At 39.8% G+C, this 13,347-nt stretch overlaps 1 protein-coding gene across 2 annotated transcripts in view; it reads right to left on the reverse strand.

Moving 5' to 3' along the window:
• LOC307257084 (cGMP-dependent protein kinase 1) overlaps nt 1–13,347 on the reverse strand; it is a gene marked incomplete at its 5' end in the record, with an annotated part of 73,971 nt that overhangs the window by 42,012 nt on the left and 18,612 nt on the right. For both annotated transcript variants that reach the window (XM_080036212.1, XM_080036211.1), the window contains one exon: nt 5,274–5,387. In XM_080036212.1, the coding sequence (XP_079892338.1) occupies nt 5,274–5,387 (114 nt within the window). The remainder of the gene's footprint in view (nt 1–5,273; nt 5,388–13,347) is intronic.

The raw sequence follows: 13,347 nt of genomic DNA on the forward strand, positions 1-13,347 counted from the left end.
TGGTGTCTACAGATCCACCAATTCAGTTATATTTTTCAGTTCTGATCTGATTTTCCCTGCTCAGATTTGTAAATTAGCAACCATCACAAGTCAGTCTGATTGATTGTCAAATATATTTAGAAAACTAACCCTCTTTGACATGTTTAGTGTGCAATATGCAAGCTGGCTATGCAACTGCTCCTTTCCCACTAATTGTCAATTTAAAAAAAAAATATTGGTGAAAAATAAAGTGTGTGAAAGATTGAGTTACTGTCAGATAAAGAGAGATACTTCTTCCAACGTGTTGCAGGCTACAACACAGTGTATCAATTTGGGATTCAGTTTCATGTCCAAGGATCGAACTGCCAACTCTGTACTCAGTGGGAGACCCGCTCACAGCCACAGCTCCTGACTGAAATGTAATTGTGGTTTTTTTTTGTGTGCATGCCTTTGTGTCTCTTGCTGAAAAATACCCCAAGAGTAGTCTTGATGTCTAGAACTAAATGGGGTTCCATTTCAAGCTCACACTGCCCCTGCATTGTCTGCCCCCTACTCCCCTACCCCTCTCCCTTTAAATGCTCTAGGTGGCCAAATTCCTTTCATAATAAATTATGTCATTGTTATTATTCAAAAGGCATCATTATCTTTTCACAGATTAAAGCATTTATGTGCATTTGCTATAATGCCAATTCGGGGCAAAGCTGATTCTCTGCAGTGACGTCTGAGACTGTTTTTTTTTTCACCGATATCATTAAGATGGAGCACACAGATAATCAACCTCACTGATTGTATTAGCAATGATTGGCAGTGACCTCAATCTCTAAGAGAAGAGCAAAAGTCCAAAGCAATGTCAGGATTTCCAACACTTGTTTAGAGCCATTATTCACAATATGTTTTGTTGTCATTCTGCTAAATTCTGGTAGCATATTTGTAAGAGCACTTTCTCAAGCTAACATTTACCCAGTTTAAATCAAACCCTGATGCGTTCTTACTCATGGTGTGGTTTGGTTAGGCAGTTGTGGATGCAGCATTTGTACTCTGGTGCCCTCTCAAACAACTGAGAAAACCCGGGTGTGTCTAGATTCCAGGGAGCACATTGTAAGACCCCAGTAAGTAAACCTTAATGAAGTGGATCATTGACTGCCCATATGGGCCTTAGTTGAAACGTACACAGATCAACAACAGGTTTAACATGGGTGGGAGAGGACAGACTTGCACTGCTGTAGAATACTGATTTTTGCTTGAAATCTGAAGACAACAGAATAAATTCCGAAATTGATGACATTTATAAAGTTATTACGGATAAAGTGGAGGTTGATCAGTGTTGAGCGAGAAGTAAAAGATTTTTACATGTTTACATTTCCCAATGTCAAATGTCCAACCAATTAGTATTAGTAAGTTTAGTTAAATTTCTGGCCATGCTCTTTTGAAATCGCCCCACAACAAAATCCTTTTTCCAAGAAAATTGAGCTGACGTAATTTTCATGGAAAGTAGCAGAATAAAGTCCAAAAAAATAATGATATCTATAAAATAAATCCAGTTTAAGTCTAGATCAGTATTGGGTGAAATGTTTTTTTAAACTTCACAGCAATATTAAGTCCGACAGACCCTGCTAAAAAAGGGCAGGTCCATTTCTGTTTACATTTTCCAATGTCAAATGTCCAACCGATTAGTAAGACTTTTCTGGACCTGCTCATTGTCCACTTTCTCAAATCTCAATTTAAGACATTTGTATTTCCATTTTAGAAAATATAATGAGGACTAATATTTAGAGCGTGTGTGTTTATAAAAAGTGACTCCTTGTTGATCATAAAAACTATAGTACACTAGTGTTTGACCATGTTTATCGTGCAGTGCTGAAATGAACTACTTTGATATCTAAAGCAATTTTTCAAGAACAAATGCCACACAGTACCTGGTTACAACTCCATTGCGAGATATTGCTGTGTCTATCTATCTGCTATCATTGAGTTTTGGACTGTTGGTTGGTCAAAACAAATCATTTGAAGATGTTGCTGTGGGCTGTGGAAAACGTAAATCCAGCTAACACTTTTACCATTATAACTACATGCTTATATACAGTTAAAGTGGGAACCCTTCACAAATAGACAGCCGGATAATCAATATTGTCTTAAATGATATCTTTCCGGTGCTTGTCATCTGGTGAAGTGATGTTTCACCAGATGATGACAACATTATGCTGCACCATGCTAAATTGTATACTTTCATGCTGTCACGTCCATCTCTTCATGAAAGAGTGACATGTTGATGCTATGAAGGAATATTTTGCAGCACGATGCCTATGTCGTTATATACCAACTTTATACCGCTTGCCTTGAAGTTGCTCCCTTATTTTGCTGTCACTGTTGTGCTGTATTTATAACTTCTCTCGTTTGTGTCTCAATCCCATTCTTTACTTCTCCAGCATTTTCCTTGGTGTGACCATGTGAACATTATCTTGTATGGATTTGATTTCAAGGGCCCTTTGTTTTCTCAAGGAACATATTTATCTTGGTGCAGAGCCAAACCCCCAGAAGTCATAACTCTTCACTAAGGTGTCTGTATCCTGAAATTAAACATAACATGGAGAAGCTCGCTGGGAGCCCTGCACAGCCACTCGAAGTCAGGTAAAGCACACATGATCTATTTTTCATGGGAGAGTACAAGGGAGTTCTCACACATGAAATCACCTGAAAGCTGAAAAGACTAGGGACTGATGGAATAAGAAAATCCTTTTCAGTCTGTCCGTACAGGTATTCACAATCATGGAATGTTATCGCAACCCTATACAAACAAAGACAAACAATTGTGTTACTGGATTAATGCTTTCACATTTTGCAGATCCAAATAATTTTTCCACATAAAATGGTCCAATGTGTTTTTTTTGTAACAGTTTTGAAATTAAACTAATAATATTAGTTGTGTGTATGTTTTGTATATATTAGACATTCTGCTATAAATCACAGATACTGCTCATCCCATTACTGCCAAGCAATTTCCGAAATGTGTTTTTCCTTCTTAGGCGGTTTCCATTCATATCAGGAATGTTGAAAATGAAGTGTGCGATGGATTAACTATCTCCACGAACACTGTGTCGGCTTTCATTGTTGTCAAAGTCATGTTATCTCTTTGTGCCGATTGTTTGGGGAAGCCGGCAGACACAATGCTCACTGTGATGGATTACCGAAATCAAGATAGCTTCATGTCTGTGATGTTAATCATTTCCTGAAATGAATAGAAACCAAACTGTTTGTCTGGGAGATTGTATAGACACAATAAAATAACTTAAATTCTGTAGTATGCTTCCGAAATAGAAATGGGATAAAACATGAAATATCAATGTTACAGTGCTCACTCTTTCTTACTCTTTTAATCTCACTTACACTAATTCAATCTCAGTTGCTCGAAATTCAAGTCAGATTTGAAACATACGTGATTTTTCTTAATATTTGAACAATTCCGATACTGTTTTCATTATCACAGTTAGCAACAATGACATTACATTGTGAGAAACCTTTGCAGTTAAAGGATGCCGGGGGAGGCGACGGAACACAGTTCATGGGTGAGTTCCTCTCAACAGTCAACATTAGCAGGTTCATCATCTAGATTCTGCCAGGACGTAATTAGTCCTGCATATGACTTAAGAGACCAACCGTGCAATATATATATATATATATATATTGAAATTACACTGAGGATACATCCTCCTACAGAGTCCCACTTTACAGATTGGATTTAATTGGATGATCGGAAGCTGAACCCTCAAGCACACTCATCAAAAAGTAGCATGGTTTCGTAGGAGGCCGTCAACTCTAGTGTCCAACGTGGCAGCTGACTTCCTCAGTACATTCTTGTGGAGGACACGTACATTAAACTGAAGACAACCTCCCACAGAGACAGTCCCATTGACCCTGTTAGGTTGTCAACACACTTGTGCCCCTGTAGACAATTACATCATTTATTCCATGCAGAGTTTTTACAAAGGACTGACGTACACTCTGCGTAAGCCTGTGATAAGAAGTAGTGCAGGCCAGCAGGCTCAAGAATATACAAGAGAAAAAAGACACAGACATTATGTCGCCTGTGGAGAAAAAAAAAGGGGGGAATATTTTATCCCATAAGAGTTAGTCAGACTCATCTCCCATGTGGGCACTTGTTGCCATAGCGACGGGAGCTGGGAGTTCCGTCAGGTTGGCTGGGGGAGCGTTGGGACATGAAAGGGGTCAGCAAAGGACGTGTAACTTCGCTGCCACAAACACCGAGCCATGGTTTCCTCCACACTTCAAACTCACGTGACCTGGCCTTCGTCTAAAGGCCGGGGAGACCCACCCCCTGCCCTTCATGAATTCATTCATACCTGTGGGTCCGTTATAGATTTTCAACCCCTAGCAGTGGGAGGAAATCAACCAGCTGGCAGTGAGTGGATTTAGTGATTATTCTGACTTATGATGAGGTTTGTTCTTCAAAGTAAACTGGAGCACTCACTCAAGACAACGGCCTACATTCATGTATTATAATTTGATCTACATTTACGTGCACAAAAGCACTTTCATTGCCACTAGACTTTATCTCGTCTCATCTCATCTCACCTTTTGTCTATTTATTATTCCAACCAAAGGCACATTTCCGGCTATTTCCCATTTCCTGCCTAGCATAAACACCAATTTTTCATTCTGGCACACTGTCTTATAACACACTGGGTCTCAAATGTGCGTAATGCACCATCTGCCCTGTCTTTTTCTGAGTCTCTATTAGGCTGACTACTGTATTTCTAATCCCCAGTTAGATAGGCTAACTACTCACCCATGCATCCTTCATAGCTGGAGCATTAGACACATGAAAGAATCCCAGTCAGTAAGTATTGACATTAAGCTCACTAGGGGTCTCGCAAGGCACTCAACGGGAGTGTTGGGAAAACATAGAGTGGTGATCGGTAGCGTTTCATCACGGACACTCGGTTTCCTCATTCCACAGTGACGAGTGTGATCCCTCTCTCTGTGACGGTGTACAAGAAGGGATATCTTGCAGGCTAAAAGACCTCTAATCCTCACTCCAAGGGAACTGTGTGCATGTGCGTGTGTGTGTGTGTGTGTGTGTGTGTGTGTGTGTGTGTGTGTGCGTGTGTGCGGGCGGGCATGTGTGTGTGCGCGAGTGCGTGCGTGTGTGCATGAGTGTTTGAGTGAGTGAGTGAGAACCGGTGACATGATCTGTCACCTGGGAGACATGTAAACATTGAAAGCGGCCTGACGTGAGCACTGTGTGGATGTGTTTCCAAGTGTCTGTGGAGACTCACTCTTGACAGTGGCCGTCCGGGTGCAGTTGTAGAGAATTGCCAGCTCTCCGAAGACCTTCCCCGGCCCCATGGTGCACAGCTTCAGGCTCTCTTTCGTCACCTCCACCTTCCCGTCTGAAATAAGATAAGAATACAGGGTATACACACCGTTAGGATAAATGCTATTCAATTTGCACATTTATTTTATCCAACCTGATTACCCAGGTGAGTGAGTTTCTCCTTTGCTGCATTAAATGTGTGCAGCAAAACAAAGTTCCAGTGATGAAATGGAGTGGATGATAGGCGAATTTTCTGCATTCTTTGAGGGGGCACCCAGCCAGAGTGCTCTTGACTCACTGGGCTGGAAAAAAATAGAAGAGATCATTTTTGTGCAATGTGGAGTTTTATAAGGGGCTACTGCTGGCCCCTTTCCAAGGTCTAACCCTGTCAAATGCAATGTGAGAAAAATCCACTTAAGGCGTACCACCCCATAGTTCACAGACACGCTATATGCCTTAAGGTCAGAATGCTCAAAAGTGTTATTATTGCACTATGTAGGATTTCACAAAGTCACCATCCAGGTCTATGTCCAAAGTACAAAATATGTTTGCAAAGAAAAAGCGTAGCCTATCATTTGTGGCTTAGGAAAAGCAATACTTTAGGAATAACTAATTGCTTTTGACCTCATTAATCTCATATATAAGGCCAAAAACAATTGTTTTGTGCAACAAAAAAAAAACACTTCAAAAATGAACTATGAAATAATGCTGCTGATACAGGTACTTAGCAAACCTTATGCAGAGAAGGGTGTTATGGGAAATCATCGGTTGAAGAGGTTTGAAATGGAGCTGAAGCGCACTCCTACAAACTACAATTCACCACAGTACTACAAGTGATCATCTAAGCAGAGCAAATGAACCCATCTTCCTCTTCAATGCACTTCATAATGTTTCCGTTCTTGTCATATTCTCCTCCAGTTGTTGTTGTTGTAGTTGTTCACCAGGGTGAAATTAAAGACCGTTTCCTGATTCGGTGATTTGTTAAACATGACGCAAATTTGCTTACGTGTATAGCTCGGAAAAGCGTGATTCCACAACAAGTAACATGTTTTGTTATTCTTCTGTTAACACTGTAAGAGGGTCTTATACTCCTGTGACGTGGCGGGAGACGGCTGTTGACGTTGTATTTAGACAAGTTGTACAAGTCTCATCGAGCGTGTAAACTTTGCTGGAAACTCGGAATTTCAGCAGGACCATAACTCTGATTCACACAGAGCAAAAGACCCAGTTAAAGTCAGTCCCTGGGCTAATGATAAAATATGGGGAAGTAATAATAGCAGGCGAGTCGTCCACACAGAGACAACAGTATGACACATGATCTTGTTAGGGAGGGCTGTGAACCCCTTTGTCAACAAAAAAAGTTGCACGGCTAATTATTTTCTCCACTTTGTTGTGTTGGAGGCTGTAGTGCACCTTTTCCCAGGCATAACACGAAACACGTCTACACAGACAATCTTCAGCTCTTTAATTGTGTCACCGTCTAACCGTCTACCACCCCCCACGCTGTTTTAATGGCCTCTGTTTAACAGCCTGTTTGTGTGTCAGAGCAGCACTTATCTTGCTCCACTCAAATGAAGAAAATCAAGCTAAAGCAGACTAAATGAGATGTATTGGCTTGAAATAAAATAAAATAAAATAAAATAAAATGTAAAAGTTGCAGTCTGATCTTTAACAAAGCAGTGCTTCTGCGTCTGTCATTATTATTATCATCTTAAACAATCGTAAGAGCTTTCTTTGATTGATTTTAACAAACACCCACACACACATTAAATCTATTTTCAAAATCTCTCACTCAAATGCTTCCTTCCATTTAGAACAATGGAGCATAATCACAGCCCTGCTCAATTTCAGAAACTTGTAAAGTCTGAATCTGATAAAGACAACTTAGCGGGAAACATATTAAAAACAATCATTGTAGATGTGTTGTTTCTTATAAAATCTCCTTCAATTTTTTTTACTCCTTCCAAATATTATGATGCTTGTCACTTTCATAAGAAAACAGACAACTTCCTGCATGCCTCTAGATTTCTCCCAGTAAAGAGGGAAGCCCTGACGCTGGTTCACAAGAGCAACTGTTTGAGTGTTGTGTTGTTGTTGATGAACTGACTGCAGCTGAAATCAGGCCTTACTAGCCCTTTCAAGGCATGCAGTCAGTTCATACTTAGGTGTTTTAATCGTGCTATATGGTCATGCACTTTTATCTGTTTCTGTATGCTTCATGTTTTTCACACATCGCCAACCTGTTATGTGCTGGAGAAATCATTGTGTCGTTTTGTTTGTCTGTGCTTGTGTCATTTTGTTTTTGTGCTCATGTGTTGTATTTTTGTATTTTTCTTCTTTTAATGTTTCTTTTTTTCTTTCTACCTGCCAGGGACTACAGGTGAAAATGAGCCTGCATGGCTAAATCTAGTACATTTACATGTTGAACTTTGGTGCTCATGTCTATTAATGTGCACTGTCCCTTTTAAATAAAGAAATAAAAAAAAACTGACTGCAGCTGAAATCAGGCCTTACTAGCCCTTTCAAGGTCCATAGAGACTATCGTTAGTGAACTCAGTTCTTCAAGAGGGTCGATCGAGTCCAACAATTATGTGCCAGACTAATCAATGAACCATGGGGGCTATTTGTGAGAATCTCTCCTGATTCCTTATTATGAACGATTACGTAAACCTGTTCGGAATAAATGATGATGAATAGTACAGAGAAATTCCCAATGTTTTCACCATTTGTTAATTGTCGGCAATGATCAACAAAGACGGCCCTGTTTGTTGCCTTTATCTAAATCGGGTGAAGAAAGGGTTTCTGTAATGTAATTATTATGTTTTCTGTGTGAGTGAAGGAGGGAACTGTCAATCGTGCATCCTATTTGAGGTGCCTGTTGAGCCTTGTCAATTGCCATATAACTTCACTGATTGCTGGGAGGCTTTGATCTGTCATCAAACAAGGAGCATGATCTGAATAAGGATAAGGGGACGAGTATTTTGACAATTTTTCAAAAACAAGAGGGACGGAAATAGACAAACGGCTCAAAAGAAAGACATCCAAGCTGAACAAAGGATAGGTGAACATAATAATGTAAGTACAATGTGGAAAAAATTATATACGTAAATATGTATTTGAAAATCATCATACCATCTTTATAAACAGGTCAAACTACATTAATACAGCCGTGCAAGGGTGCAGAACGCAAAGAGTGCTGGAATAAATCTTAAAAGATTAACGTTATAGACTGCCATTTAGTTCCAGGAAGAAGAAAACTTAAAGTGTCTGCAGTGATGCATAGATCAGAAATACAGATTATTTCTACAGGAGACACAAAACAGAACTTCATTAAGTGCAGTGAGTGGCGGCTACAGCAGTATGTTGTTGACGGCTTCATGTGAGGACAAAAACTACCTCACATCAGTTAGAAACTTATAATTTCCTGCGGCTAGCCATGTAATTAATTTCTGAGCGAGTTGACTTTCCGTGTATGGTGCTTGTTTTTAACTTGTAGGAAATGAAGTAATACAATTGTTCATAAATATAATATCTGAAGATGTTTCTTTATAAATATTCAGAAGTTAATTTGACTCCATTCTCACACACTGACACATTGTCCAGCTCATTTCCCCCTTCTTGCATTTAATAAGACCTGCCTTATTACACTTCGCTAATACAATAGCTCCAAATGCAGTTGAAATTCATCTCTCACACGCAAGTGCTATTAAAATGTTATTCGGAAATTTGGATATATATATATTCGGATGACGATCAGATATTAAAGCACATTTACATCTCGTTGAGCCATTTAACAACAGCTGTATAATGTCTTGACTCTTGTCCAAAGGCAAATGAAGAATTCGATAAGAAAAACAAATTTGCAACAACAAAAAATCCTCCATGTATAATGTCATTATATCACATCATATCTTCTTCCCCTGAAGCGGTGTAGCTGTTAAAGACCGATCATTTGAATGCAACACAGTGGTGCGTTACACATGGCAGGGCATCAGGAGAACAGACCCCAGAACAGATTTGACACTGGCTCAGGATGTGAAATGTAGCTGCCTTCCAAATCAAAAAAGCTGCTTCCATTTGAATATGTTTCACACTGGGGCTGAAGACTGCACAGATAAAAAAAAAAAGTAATATAAAACTACTAGCCCTCTAACGGGAGTAACTTGAATAGTCCAAAATAATTTTCTACAACGATAACTGTCTTATAGCTATGATTTACACCATCAGATTAAAGAACAATAAACAACAACATTGGACACAAGGTTCTCTATTACCCCCCGAAATAAATGTAGGAAAGGACGTTTGTTGACTTCCACGTGGACTCTTTCACACTGAGGCCAATAGTGCTGTTACTATAAATAAAGTCAAGGTCAAGCACGTGACAGTGTTTAGGTCTTCCTCCTCCTCTTCCATTGACAGTTTATATGTTTCTCAAGCAGCACAAAACGAACTTGAAGACACAGGATGTGGGGGAGTTTGAAATCCCCCCGAGGAAAACATACATCCAACATCCCAGCCCCTGATAGGCCTTGTTCTTCCGTCCCTGCACACAGGGGTCGGATTAGCCAATCTTATTCCTATCCATTACTGCAATGAAGTAACATTGACACTGGATCAGTCCGAACATGCCGCCGTTCGCCAAATGATGGGGTCATCATAACTGCTTTAGGTTTAAGGTTGTATACTGCAACGCTCAACTTTACACTTCTGACTTCAGTTCAAAACCAATCTGACAGTCTGAATGGTTTTGTGGAGGAAAAGCCATGGGAGGAACAAGACTGTGGGGGTTGGTTCTATTCAACAGGCACTGAAATGGGTTCAGAAAATTACATGCTTTAAAAAAAATCACCATACGCTCTTTATTTCACAACAAAAGATGTGCTTTGAAAGATCTGGCAAAATTGCAGTTGATTTAGAAGTTTGACTGAAATGGGTCCTTAAAATGATAGCCCTTTGATATTACATTGGCTCGGAGCACTTATTCCTGTTTTCACCTTGTTTTTTCAGAGAACATGATGTGACCTCTCAAAAAAAAAAACACTTTCGGCAGAAAAAACATTCCTAGCTGCCCAGTTATGAAAAATTTTGAAAAATGAATCACCACAGTGAGCAGACATCAGAAGAAGAAAATGAATAGATCTTGAGATTTGTGTGTGTGTGTGTGTGTGTGTGTGTGTGTGTGTGTGTGTGTGTGTGTGTGTGTGTGTGTGTGTGTGTGTGTGTGTGTGTGTGTGTGTGTGTGTGTGTGTGTGTGTGTGTGTGTGTGTGTGTGTGTGTGTATCCAAAGGGCTAGATGTCCAAAAGCTTGGGTTTGAGGCTAACCAATGCCGTCAATTCAAATCAAAAATACTGTATGACCATTTCTCCCTTCACATAACTGGGACCTTGTTCAATAATGAGGACTAGATGTTTTGCAGCAGCGTTCAAGCACAAGTCAAACATTATTATTTTTCTCTCAAGTTAAAAAAGTAAATAAGCCCCGGAGTTTAAAGAACTTAACGGAAGTGGGCTGAAGCCAACTGCAAGAACAAAAACAAAGAGAAAGAGCGCTGTTATGCTATCATTAATCAGAGAAGGATGGCTCAGAATGAAACTTTTATTAAGTTCAAAAAAAGCTCTGGCACTAGAAATGGCAAACACACTGAATATTGTAGTTTCAGCATATCTCTGTTTGTATCACTGCGGGCTGAAAGAACACAAACAGCAGGCTTATGAAGGGGAGAGAAAGTGCAAACAAAGGAGTTTGTTTGAAAGATTGTGTTGGCTTTGACTCGTGGAATGGAAATGTAAGATATTTTTGGGCATGCATTGGGCTTGTAAGTTATCTGCCAGCCAGAAATGTTTGTGTTTTGTATTTTGAATGGATGCTACTCTGCCTTCGGAGCTAACAGCTACATCAGACACTAACAATACCTGTACCATAAGCTACCGGCGGCTGCTGTCCACCTACTGTGTTCTAACCACATGGCCACGTAGCTAAAAAAGAACATGTTGTATAGCTTAAAGTATAGAGAACGGTTAGCAGTATAACATCATTACTAAAACAAGTTTAGCTTACTTGTATATTAGTTTCTCGGTTCTGATTGGATAACTTAACCGTTTCTGTACAAACTAAAACTAAGCTGTGAATGAGCAGCTGACCTGAAAATACAATGTAAAATATGTAGCCGTAATAAGCCTTACTTTCAGCCAATACCTTTTTGGTCGAGTAATTTTGTTTTATAATAAATGTCAAAGTGCTCTACAGTATATTTTCACTATGGGCATACGTACCTCATGGGAAATGTGAAAAGTGAGCGCATGAATACATAAACTTTGAGAATGTGTTCCTGTTACTGTCTACTTGTAATGATATGAATGGGGTGGACAAAATAATAGAAACACCAGTCAGTGTGAAGCTGCACCACAAACTTCAGCCTCTAAATTGATGTTACAGTTGAATCAACATAACTCTAAGACAGGATTGACTAAACCTCAATAAAGGGAGGATTTGTTTGCAGAACTGTTGTAGTATAGACTGATTTAATTTAAGCTGTGTGTACCTAACAAATTGGCAACTGGGTTCACTGTGTAGCAATTAACAATAACGATTTGAGAACAACATCGGCTTCAAAGTTTGATTATCCAGTCATGGCTAATAAACTACCATATTAGTTGCTGAAAATTTCTTTATTAATTATGCTGCCAACCATTCTCAAGAAGCATCAAAACTATTGAGAGCCCTCCGTCCTTATTCTGCGGAGTGACACGACTGCATCATCTTCCAGAAGAAATGCCTGTTGACTGTTATCATTGTTTTTTCTGTCAACAAACATTTGAGCCTGCAGCTTCAGAAATCTTTCTAAATGAAAGTGGAGGAAGGAGACAGCAGTGCTTGTATTGTGAAGCCGAAATTCACTTAATGTGCTCAATCTGCTCATGTTGCAAAAAATTTAATGACAAAATATTTTCAGCATACGGGTGATTAGCCCTGATTCAGGACATTTAGGGAATCACATTAGTGGGTTGCTGTGGTGATGTTATCTTCCCCTGAATAAGAAGTGTACTGGAGTAGAAATAAAATAAAGTTGAGTGTAACGTTTGCCGACGTGTAGCAAATTTTCCAGCTGGTTTGTCTTGAGTACACACAGTTTTTTTTCTTTTTCGTTTTTTTTTTGGTGTCTTGTCAAGAAACACAGCTGCTTCCATTCCCCTTTTCAAATTGACAAGCGCAGACGGACAGAATATATGCACTGCTCTGTGGGTTGGAACCAAGAGCAAACTAGCTGACGTCAAACCGTCTTCTTAAAACGCATGCCATTTTTATTACAGAAAAAACAAAGGGAAGGAAGAGAAAAAAGCTGGGAGAAGGCAAGATGATGTGGGTTGAGAAATGTTTAAAATGGCAGCAGGGAAGAGAGGAGAAGAGAAGCAGTGGGGCCAGGATGGGAAGAGAGTAGTTGAAGGACACCTGATGCTATAGGCCCTAGCTTTAACTTCGTATTATGTGATATGAGAGCACCTCACAGCTTTTTCAATGCCACTGACATAGCCTTGGGTAAGGCTCGCTGCCATCGACATTGGTAGAAAATTACATCGCAGTCGTGTACAAGTGTTTGTAAAGGCGTAAGGACACTAAACAGAGTGCTGTCAGCCAGACACCGAGAACACCTGCTTTCATCCTTTTTGCATCATTTTACCTTAGAGACATGGATTCGACAGAAATATTCTGAAGTATCATACGTCTACTTTTAGCCACCCTTTCGATCTCACACCGAGGGTTACTTTCATTCAATGGGCAAACTAGGACATGAGGTGAGACGTGAGAGGTAAAAACTCCCATGTCTAGAACCCCAGCTCTCCCAGCTCTGCTTTCATTAGACTTTATAATAGGCCTGTTTTCATCCCTGCTTCTCTCTGAGTCATCAAACTCCAATTATGGCTCCTGTGTTGACAAGCTGATTGATAGCCCTAACAGGGGGCAGTGAAAATTATCATTTTGTATTCACAGACCAAATCACAGCATTGCAATTAGCATTTAGCGTGCGCGCCATGTG

This window comes from Ammodytes marinus, assembly GCF_949987685.1.
Source record: "Ammodytes marinus genome assembly, chromosome: 11".
NCBI lineage: Eukaryota > Metazoa > Chordata > Actinopteri > Uranoscopiformes > Ammodytidae > Ammodytes > Ammodytes marinus.